The 11,767-nt window shown below is 38.8% G+C and overlaps 2 protein-coding genes across 2 annotated transcripts; both read left to right on the forward strand.

The window, feature by feature from the left end:
* On the forward strand, positions 1 to 2,482 carry LOC306766017 (melanoregulin). Its single transcript, XM_079253591.1, has 5 exons — positions 1 to 139; positions 280 to 442; positions 623 to 713; positions 819 to 982; positions 1,911 to 2,482. The coding sequence occupies exons 1-5, from the start codon at positions 45 to 47 to the stop codon at positions 2,106 to 2,108; spliced, it is 711 nt and encodes a 236-aa protein (XP_079109717.1). The 5' UTR covers positions 1 to 44; the 3' UTR covers positions 2,109 to 2,482.
* Positions 2,483 to 7,933: 5,451 nt separating this feature from the next.
* Positions 7,934 to 9,578, forward strand: tcap (titin-cap (telethonin)). Its single transcript, XM_079253594.1, has 2 exons — positions 7,934 to 8,242; positions 8,351 to 9,578. The coding sequence occupies exons 1-2, from the start codon at positions 8,094 to 8,096 to the stop codon at positions 8,739 to 8,741; spliced, it is 540 nt and encodes a 179-aa protein (XP_079109720.1). The 5' UTR covers positions 7,934 to 8,093; the 3' UTR covers positions 8,742 to 9,578.
* The last annotated feature ends 2,189 nt before the right edge of the window (positions 9,579 to 11,767 follow it).

The raw sequence follows: 11,767 nt of genomic DNA on the forward strand, positions 1-11,767 counted from the left end.
CTGACTTTGTGAACACCTCCTATCAGCTGACTTTGGTTTTATAGATGGGTTCGGCTTTTAAGAGATTCTTCATGCAGTGCTGCTGCTGCTGTTGCGCTGAGGATGAGGATGATGACGATGAAAAGCAGCCCTTAGTATCGTAAGATCAAAACTTCCCCCATCTTCCTCTCCTATTGTTCATTTTCACAGACCACTATGTCTTATTGCATCTGTACAAAACAAAAAGTGAATGAATGTGTCATGGTTTCCTTTGCTTCTGTGTGCTGGCTGATCACACAGTCCAGATCCACTGGACTATTTTACTCGGGAAGTCCAGAAGCGACGAGATGAGGAGACTAATCTGTGGAGTGAGCCGGGAGACCCAAGCCACTCGGAGAGAGATGACGACCGGACACTTTATACCCTGATTCAGGCCAGGAGCAAAACCCGGATGGGATCCACGGTATGAGAAGCTTTCGTTCTAAAAAAGGGCATAGGGAGGAAATAGGCTCTAATTTTTTTTTCATGTATCTATAGATTAGCAGAACAATCGGAGCAACTGAGTGCCACAAAGTAAACCAGATGATCTTTCCCTATTTAACAAAAGAAACCAGATTTGATATTTTCCCCTTTTCTTCTGCAGGGTTATCGTCGTCTGAGTGTTGACATTGAAGCCATGAGAGATGTACGGCGAGAAGTCAGAGATAAATGGAAGACAATCCTGGAAAACCTTGGTAAAGCTGGGGGGGGGGATTACCTCGGACGTTTTTATCAACAGCACACAGCTGGTTTTGTAAGAAGAACTTACTGATCTTATTGGTCTTTCTGTGTTTTTTCAGGCTTCATGGCTGAGGCAGACTCCTTGCTGACAGTGTCTGCCGGTGCCTCACATGACCGCATGCGTAATGCCCCAGCAGCACGTGCCATGCTTCAGGCGCTGCACACAGAGACCTCCATCTTTAGCACCAGAGAGCCGCCACCAGAGAGATACCTGTTCATACTGGTGAGAAGAAGGGGAGGGGGGGGGCTACTGTGACGCTGAACTTTGAAAGCTGATAGTTTCAGTGAGCGGCTCCTTGCTGTGAAACTTTGGTCGTGTGGTTTAAGATGTAAAGTAGATTATGTGAAGCAGATTTTGGAAGCTGGAATCATTTGTGAAGTTTGACACAAGCTTTGAAATCTAAACAGCTCTTTGAAATAGTATTTCACTTTTCTTGACTATGAGTAGAAATCCCAGTTCATTGACTCTACTTTGCATTGCAAGGGTAAGGTGTCCCTTTTCTTTCAGGGATAAATGACTAGTGGGTGCAAAGCCATAAATGTCCATTAAAGGTGGAGTATGTAAGATTTTTAATATTTTCAAAATAAATTAACTAATAAAATAACTAAAATCATAATTAGATAGTTTTTTAATCATGTTGGTTCCAGTCTGTCCATATTTGATGCGTTATTACATTACAAGTTTAATTCATGACAAATGACAAAAAGCACTTTTTTTTACTGGTAGGCAAACATTTAAGAAAGGTCTTTGTCATTAATTAAACTTGTAATTTAATAACACATCAAATATGGACAGACTGGAACCTACATGTTTAAAAAAAACTTTCTAATTATGATTGTAGTTATTTATTTAGTTAATTTATTTTGAAAATATTGAAAATCTTACATCCTCCACCTTTAAAGCCCTGATGAAGGACCAGATGATGACTGTTTCTTAATCATAAACAGGAGTTTTCAAATTTTAGCTAAGTTTTAGGGTCAGTTGGAGCTTTTCAGCCATGTTGCCTGCTTCATACATTTAATGCATTTCAGCCAAGTGATTCCAAACACAGAAGACAACTGAGATCCATTATATGTATCTATATAGAAAGGATTTTTATCCAGGCTGCTTTTTCCACTGTTAAATATGGTTTCTTTTTCTCTCCTCTCAGGATCGTCTCCTGTACCTTGATATAGCTGAAGATTTTTTGGCAAAGGCAAAGCGCTTTTATCCTCCAAAGGATGATTCTGATGAGGAGATGCCGGGCCTGAAAATAAACCTGCCGCTGCTGCTTGCCAGGGTAGAGGTCCTGAATGGAGGCGGAGGGGAAGAAGATAGCGAGAGGGATGATGGAAACACGAGTGACTGATCCTTAGATCTGTTGACTGCAGTAATGATAGACAGAAGGCAGGGGGCAGTAGTCTACAACCCCTCAGGTGTCTGATGCCTCCTTAAAATGTTGCTGCTGGAATTCAGTCTGACTATTTAAACCCTTCTTCTCCTATCTGCACAGCTTGAGTCTTTGCTGTTTTCCCTGGTCTGAATCTTGAAAGGCTTTTGCAGATTTTCCGAGGAAAGCTGAAGATGTGATTGTGTGTATTTTTGTCTAGCCTGTTCATTGTTTGTTTGTTGTGAGCCTTCAGGGTAGGGATGTTCTCTTCACCAGAGTCCATTTATATTTTGTCCTATGATTATCAGCACTTATTTCACTCTGTCACATGATCTGTATCAACTCTGAATAAATAGCCCAGTAATCTGATGTCACAATTAGTTTTTTTTTTTTGTTTGTTTTTCTAAGTTTGACAAGAATGTGTGTTTATATCTTTAATGCTTTGACAAATTCAGGTTTGCTTTTGGCTTTAAATTCAGTTAGAGAGGAGAAAAAAAGCAATGTAGATGGCATGTTATGTTGAACTTATGTTGGTTGTATGTGTGACTGAGATGATTTTTAGGTGATGCATATAAAGTGTGGGTTTCTCTTCCTATAATTAATGGAAAATGTGAAAAACTTTAAATGAATGTGGCAGTCTGTGAATGTTTTCATGAAGAAATAAAGCCTCTTATGTGTGCAAGTCACATGCTGGTATGACGCCTCCAGATGAGTAGTTTCCAGCCACTCTAAAGTTACCAAAGAGTAAAGAATCTGCATGTCTGATACCATCTAAAACTATTTAAATGTAGTATTGAGCAGCGTGGTAGTGGGATTCATTTGAGATATCATAAAAGGGTCTTCTTCAGCTTGCTTTTGTGACTCCATGTGGATGTGCACTCATGTACTCTGATCTGGTGCAGCCTGCCTGGCGTCTGACTATCCCACTGGGGCCATACTGGGTTGCAAAATGCATGGTGATGATGGTGTTTTGGTGATCAGCTGCATGTTGTTGTTATGCAAGAGCGACACTCCAGGGAGGGCACATGCTTCAGCACAGCACCATCTTGATAGACATAGATAAGAAGCTCTACATAGAGTTGCAGAACTAAATAGAAAGTTACCTTCCCTCAGTCTTCTTTCCACACTTTGTGTTAGGCTAACTTGTGTAGGAGGCTACTTGCTGTCCCACTAATCTCATTCCACAACAAAACCAAACATACTTGAACTCACAATATTTTGCCGGAGCTTTTTCTTGCAGTGTCCTTCTCCTCCCTCCCACTACCTGTCTCTTTCTCAGTGACAGCTCATTTAAATGTCACTTTACAGCAGCTGTGGCAGCATTGTTATGCAACACAAAGTTGTCCCTGGCTAAGCCCGATGTGCTGCAGAAAGAGGGACGAGGACAAGAGGGGGTGATGTCTGTGACAGGCTTCACCTCGTCACTGCTCACCTTTACAGACGCTTCACACAGTGGGCTTCGTTAACATAGCATGACTCACATAACAAAACATGCGAGAGGTGAAGGCCATCTCGTGCAGAATTTTTAACACAAATAACAAAAACTACTAAGTAAAAGTGTACACACAGATGGTTCTCTTCATTAAATTATGTAATTAAAAACAGTGTGATTAATCCAGAAAATATGAAGAGAAAGTTCATTATACACACACACATATATATTTAATAAATTTGTATATGTTAAATATATATATTATATATATATATATATATATATATATATACACGTGTGTGTGTGTATGTATGTATGTATGTTTGTTTGGCTTTAGAGGGCTCTGAAAAGGGAAAGACAATTCAATGTTGCATAATATTTGAGTAAACAGCAAAAGAACCAAGCCTTTGCAGTGCATTTGAAAGTGAAATTGACATAAGTCCGATGTTTTCAATCAGTAGGATGAACAGCTGTGAGCGGCTAGTGTGTTATTTAAAGAGCAGCAATCAAGCTGATGTTAACAACATGTTTGTGGCACTTGGGAGCGTATCAGGACATGAACAAAGGATATTTCTGTGTGAGTGCCTGTGGTAAAGGGCTGTTACTGTTCATCAGACTGAAAAAGGTTATGAAATCATTTCAAAGCACTGTGAACTCAAATAGTCCACAGTCAGATTGTGTGCAAATGGTGAAAATTTATATCTGTTGTTGCATCCTCTGTAGCTGCTGAGATGACTCCAAGATAAATAAGGTGTTAGTCCGTGAGGTCGCAAAAAAATCCTAAATTTAAAGCAGAGATAGACGCCTGAATGCCGTTTGCTTTGTTGTTAACATAATAAAGCAACATTACATGAGTTTCCCACCTCAAAACTCTTCTGACAGGCTTTCATGGAACGCTGACATTTAATATGCACATTACTGGGCAATCATTGCCCTGCAGAGTCCCAAGCCTGCAAAGCTGCACTTCACAGCTCAGTGCTCCAGCCTGGTGCATCACGTAATAGCTGTCCTTCCTTATGACACTCCATCACCCTGCAGCAACTGGATATCAAAACACTGATTGTCTTGGCTCCATGGTTGATTAAGCAAAGAAACCCAAGAGTCATGGAGAGAAATGAAACAAGCGTCGACATAGAACAAAAATGCAAGATGCTTCGTTAGTATCTGTGAGGGGGCGCCATAGTGCAACAGTCTGCCAAAGTCTATTTGTGTGTTACACAGTCCAAACTCTTGCACGCACCTGGTTACTGCATGCAATCCTACAGTGTTTAATTAATATTGAGTCCCACAATTGACTCTGCAGTAGTTTTCTATTGGCTTTGGCTTGACTTCATGACTTGGATGGAAACAACAATAATGAAACTTATAAGAGTAATATTTCACCTGCGACAGATGACAGAGGAAGTATCATGGTTTGGGCCAGTTTTTGCTGGATCTGAAACAGAATGGCTGCCTTTACTGATTGAGCAATGCATTATAATTTACTCAACTCTCTGTGAGCTAAATATCAAGAGGAAGACTGTTAAATGGTGTGTGTTCTTCTTTACAGTTTCAGGTTACATGTCTGGATCGTGGCAAATCGTGCTGAGGGGACAGTAGTTTTCTAAGTTACTTCTAAGCCTGTGTAGTTATATTGATCCTGATGGTTTCTCATGTAATCCTACCTGAATGCTTGAACACCCAGGAGTTTCCAACCTTTTATTGCATGCTCAGATTTCAACAGGTTCGCTTAAAATTTCTCCATTTCAGTGAAAATGTTGAAAGACGAGGTTTTTTTTAACTGCAACATAATTCCTTGCCTGAGTTTGGAGCAAAGTTATGAAGGTTTCTGTGTCAGGCTAAGCTGGCTTTAAAAGACAAGGCCTTGTGGATGCTCATTTTAAACCTGCAGTCCAAACACTCAGTTAACCTGCTAAATGAATCTCACAGAATGCTGTTACTTGTATATTCAGTAGACTTCCCCTCACATTAATTGCACATAATTCTAAAATTATCTCCATTTTCTGATTAAATTTTCTTGTTTTTTGAGAGGCTGAGGAATCAAAGGTTTCAAGGATGTTTTGAAGTTTTCCAGAAAAAGGTTTTTCTAAAATGTGGGGGGTTTTCAAGCAACGTTCAGATTTTAGGATCTTTTTATGAACCCAGAATCAAGTCCGGGATACTTTTAAGAGGTGGCGATAAAGGGTCAGAGAATGAGAAGAAGCTTCCAGTATAACCTACGAGGAGGGCTGCGGTCAAGGATCAAAAGTCATGGAGGTCAGAGGAGGATCCAAAACAGTTGCTGCACCCAAAGGGCACTTTGTTCTCATACTTTAAAAATGGACTCATCAAAGCTTTGACTTCAGTCAAACAGAATGTTTTGGATGGACCTGAAGTAAATCTTTTACGCGATGAAACGTGTAAACATCCCAGAGTTAAACCTGTTTATGAAGGAAGGGGCCCATCTTTTTAAGTTGATGTTCAGTAAACATTTAACTTATTGATATAGATCTATATCTAGATTTAGATTTAGATTTAGATTTAAAATTTAGATTTAGATATAGATTTACAATTTAGATTTAGATTTAAAATTTAGATTTAGATTTAGATTAATTTAGATAAATCTAAATTTTAGATTTAAAATTTAGATTTAGATTTAAAATTTAAATTTAGATTTAGATTTAGATTTAGATTTAAAATTCAGATTTAGATATAGATTTACAATTTAGATTTAGATTTAGATTTAAAATTTAGATTTAGATTTAGATTTAGATTTAGATTTAAAATTTAGATTTAGATATAGATTTAAAATTTAGATTTAGATATAGATTTAAAATCTAGATTTAGATTTAGATTTAAAATTTGGATTTAGATTTAGTTTTAAAATTTGGATTTAGATTTAGATTTAGAATAAATTTGGATTTAGATTTAAATATGTGATATTTAAGCGAGATTTACAGTAAATAGTCAGAACATTCATTGTAATCACCCTGTAAAACGCACAATGTCAACATGGAAGGACCTTGTACTATAACTTACTGGGTTTCTTTAAAAGGCATGCATGGTTGCTATGGCATCATAACATGATCGAACAAATGACCCAAGAGATGCCTACGGTCTCATGTTCTCTTTTCTCTATGTGACACTTGGCAATATTTTACATATGCAGTGCCAACCTGCTGATAAGTTGCTAAGAGAAATGTGAAATATTGCTGCACTTGACAGGCAAATAAAAATAGCATTAAACTGCTGCCTTAAATGTTTGAAGCACGATCAGTCATATTAAAGGAATGACACTCATTTAAGTAAAAAGACAGGATAATGTGAAACCTCCATTTATTTATTAACATAATTTGGGAGGGGGGGGGGGGGGGGGGGGGGGGGGGGGGACCTGTTATTCAGTGTAGAAAAATCTTATTACAGTTTGATAGAATCATACATAACCATTTGTTTTGATCTTGTTAGCATGTTCACTATAAATCAAATAAAATCTAATCTCGACCGAGCAGACATCTTTATGCTGGGATGATGTTGATGATGATGATGTTGATGCTCTATGCTGTGTGTGTGATAAGTGATATGTCCTGTGTGATGATATCAGTACCCAGTGTGGATGGATGAGTCAGAGACAGGGACCGGTAGTAACATCACACCAGCAGATAACTGTCAAAGGTGAGTCTGTCTGTCTGTGTGTGTGTGTGTGTGTGTGTATGAATGTTCACAGACTGTAACCTGAGTTGATTACAGCTTGCGTGGTGCTCTGTCACTGAGGTAATGAATCACTGCAGAAGGCGCTCTCACTGGCCTCTAATGAGGGGCTTCAGCGTTGTCATGAAGCCCAGCTGTTGCATAAACTCTTTGTGAACTGTATTATGCAGATTTTAATGAAGCCCCTCAATAAAATTCTGGTTTTTTTAGCCACCTAACTTTTTTTAGCCTACAGCGTGTGCCTGGAAAACTGCTGCACCTTTGCCATCTTTCCATATTATCAAGGCGTCATCAGCTGATTTGTGCATCAAAAGTAAGATCCTGTCAAGATCCCCCTAATACTGAACCTGTTGTGTATTTCTGTTGTGTGTTTCTGAATAATCTCCATCCATAACCTCTATGATTCTTTCCCCCTCTGTGAGTACAGCTGAAGTGAAAAGTGTTGGACTTAGTGATTAGAAAGGTGACTGGGCATACAATTTGAGAATCAGGGGATTTTCTACCCAATTACTCTTAACTCCCCCCCCCCCCCCCCAGTTTGGCTTTCAGCTGTCCCGGAATGGGACGCAAAGGACTCAGTGTCAGGTGTCATCGCACACTGATTGTAGAATGACAACATCTATCAGAAATAGCAACGAGGTGTCTATAAAAGCCTGGGACAGACCCGCACCCAGACAGACACACCACACTGAGAGACAGAGACGTGTAAGCATAGCGGTACGAGAAGCTGAGGCATCCCTGTTTCCTTGGACAAACATCTCAAACACAAGAGAGACTCTCAGGACTCATCAAGGACGCCAAGTGGAGGTGATAGATCAGAGATAAAGCTCCCTACAGCTGAGAAGATGCCAATCAGTAGCATGCTGGAGAAGAGTAATGGTGCGGTGGTCTGCGCTGAGCTGACCTGCAGCGTGCGGGAGGAGAACAAGGCTCAGAGGGAGAGCTACAGTGCTGAATGGCACAGTGTTGGCATCAAGACTCAACCTCAGGAAAGGTGAGCCTAGAAAAGTTTATCTCAGCTGTTGCTTGAAATCAGTATATTGTACTGAAATGAAGTAGGTGAGTTAAAGTTTCTGACTTGAGTTTTTCTCTGATGCCACAGGCAGACCGTGAACATGAACGACAGCTCCCGCAGGGAGACTCTGTCCCGGCAGTGGCAGGTCCGATCCCTGATACAGACCTGCCCCTCTGGTGTCTTCAGGGTCGGCACAGTAGAAAGAGGGGTCAGGGAGCACCAGCTGTTGCCAAAGAGAAACACCCTCCCGCTGCCCATCTTCACACCCGCAGAGCTGGGAATCAGACTTGGACGTGGAGCTCCACACACAGAGGAGGACCTGCAGCCCTTCCCCACACCAGATGGAGTCTGTCCCAGCAAAAGAAACGTGGATGAGATCACCAGAGACCTTCCTCCTGTCAAGCCAACTCTCATGGAGTTTGCTAATGCATCCAAAGCTTTGGGTCGCTCTATGTCCCTGGAGGCTCAGAGAGGCTGAAAGAAAAGGATGAAAGGAAAAGAGGGAATGTTGAGACAAGAGGGATGAGAAGTGGGAAAGAGCATGCCAGGAAAGATGTACATACATAGATCAGTTTCTAGAAAAAATCACCATCCTAGAGCTTTAGCACTCTTAACGTCACACTTTGTCGATGGTGAGATTTGATGGTCAGTGGCATTAGATGTAGTTATGTGAAGGCATACGCATTGTGATAAAGAAGCAGCTGTACAATGGGCTATTCTTATAAACCAGTTGTCCCCACCATACCTGCTGACATCGCAGTGTGATGCAACAGTTGCTCCCACTAGTGCATTTTTTTATCGAAATCTGCTGATTTAATGAAAGATTAAGTCTGTGATATGTGATGACAAATGGTAAATGATGTGGAAGTAAAGAAACAGGTGTGACAAGGGGTGGAAAGTAGAAAAGAGAGCCAGAGGGGATGTGGAGAGGTGAGGGGTGAGGAAACATGCCTCGGAGTTGGTCCCCCTCCAGGACTCCAGGCGCGTCTGCCAGCCTCTGATCTGTGTGAAGAGAACAGAATGCGCTGGCATAACACCGCAGCTGTACACACGAGCGTGTTCCTGTGTGAGTGTGCCGACTGACATCTCTTATTAAAAAAGACATAGGAAAAGCAATAAGCTGTTCTTATTAACTGACCTGCCTTGTTAGTTAAGTGGCAGCACATATTTATATCTGATAGAAGAATAGATATTGTAATAGCCAAAGTTAGACGAGGGCATCCAAGTGAGTTTAAAACGAGTGCATTGATGCTGGATTTTTTTTTTCTTAGAAATGTATTATTTTTACAAATAAAAGTAAAAAAATACAAACCAAGTTTTTGTCATTATTTTGACTGTTTTAAAAACAACAAGAAGATATTTTCATTTTGTTGTTTCCCAGGTTTTAAATCAACTGCAAGCTTTGCACAATTACACTGAATCTGTATTGTAGGTTAATCATTTGATAATGCTTTGAATTGTGTTTGGTTATTCATATTTTTGTCAGATGTGACTGGGTTTTTAGATAGAAAAGATAAGACTCAACAATGATTAGAGAAGCAGATTGAAGTTATAACACTGAATAATGACTGTTGGTAACTTAAAAAAAAAAAACACATTTAGAAAGCAATGAGAATAGTAAATTTTAGAATATTGATTTTTAAAAAGCACATGTGATAAGAAAAGCTGTCATAAAAACTGTCACTGATTTAACAGGTGCTATGCAAAAGTCTGCACCCCTACTCCAATCTCAATATCTGTAAATACTAAAGCAAAACCATTCAATCTGTAAAGACAAAGAAAAACAGCCTGTTTTATGCTGTTTTGGACATTCAAAACAGCATAAAGATAAAAAAAAATTATTTATATATTTATATTTATATCTGAGGAAGGTTCTGGGCATCCAAAGAAAATTGCTTTATTTGAAAAATTTGCTCAATTTCACACTTTTTTTTTTTTTAAATGGCAATTAGTATAATTAAATAACCTTCTGTCAGTGACTGACCCCCATGGACACCAACAAGCTACTGAAAAGCCCCTACATACTTAATTGCCATAATTAGTAATAATAGTAATAATTAATAATAAAAACAAGTGTCCTAAGGTAGAGTTCTTTCATAATACAAAGATACAACCTCATTTTTGTGGCATTACTTTACATTGGTACTTGACATTTTTTAGTTGTATTTATGTCTTCACCATGACAACCAGTTCATGTGTACTGGTGTCTGCGTGCAGAGCTCAGACTGATTAGTTTCTAATGCCGGTGTAACATCTCATTACTGTAGGGAGAGGCAAAGAGGAAGTACATTCCCAGATTTTTTAGTGATTCTTTAATGAGAAGAAAAGCTGTCCATCTGTCTAGCACAGGGTTTGATTAATCATGAGGCGGGCATATGTCAGACCTAATGGGTAAAAGGAAGAAAGGATTCAATATGATACAGATAAATTCTGGAAACAAGCATCCATCTAAAAAGAAACAAAAAATCTGAGTATGAAAAACTGGTTAATTTCTTTCACAGAGCTGTTTTTTATTTAGAATCAATAAGAAATGTTCCTAATAGGGACAACATGGGTTTAGGCACTACCCTCTCTAAAACCGTTGTTCAGAGCGGAGTGAAGACTGCCCAAGAATTTTATCAATGTTTTTCTGGAATATTTAAAAAAATAAAAAATGCTGAATGAATATTTTTCCTGGCCTGAGAACACTTTATAATCCCTTTAAGGTGAAGCTTGAAGGTGATGAGGCACAGGAGTATCCTGATTTCCCTCAATGTATCCAGTAGAATTGACTCTTTCAGGGATGTGTCTTTTTTATTTATTTATTTTTATTTATTTACTTTTAAATGTACTTATTTATTTATTTATTTATTTTTTAGGGGTGTGTCTTTGACTTAGAAAATCAAGCTGGTTTTGCCAAAAATTATGAAGTCGATACGACTTAATAAAGAATGTTTCTATAACTTTAATAACCTTGTCACTAAAAAAATTTATATGATCAGTTTAAAACAAAATTAGTTAATTTAACTCATCACATTTTGCAGTGCAGAAGAAGTGAGTGGATGGATGGATGGATGGATGTGTTGGCTTATTTAAACTGTAACAATGCATATAAAACATCAATAATTTCACAAACCATTTTATTTAGTTCAGTTTTCCAGAAATCTTATTATAAAAGTCTAAATGATTAAAGGACTCTGCGCTTTGAAAAACAAAAACAATACATTACCTGATAAAATTATGGAGCAATAAATCAACAGAAATCCAGATCAGAAAAGCTCAGATAAACAGGGAAAGGCTATCTGATAAATGTTTTAAAAAGCAATTTAAAAGATGTCGTTTGCCTCAGCTGACCTGATCCCCTTACGCAGCTCGGACTGCAAATGTTTTGTCAACTCAGGTTTTCAGCCTGACGAACAAATAAACTCCTCTGGCTGGGAGTCTCGGGCAGCATAAAGGCTTATATGGGTACTAAAAGGTCAGACAAATTCAGATAAATGAGAAGGTGAGAGATCAAGAAGAGTT

The sequence above is a fragment of the Telmatherina bonti genome (assembly GCF_933228915.1).
Source record: "Telmatherina bonti genome assembly, chromosome: 14".
NCBI lineage: Eukaryota > Metazoa > Chordata > Actinopteri > Atheriniformes > Telmatherinidae > Telmatherina > Telmatherina bonti.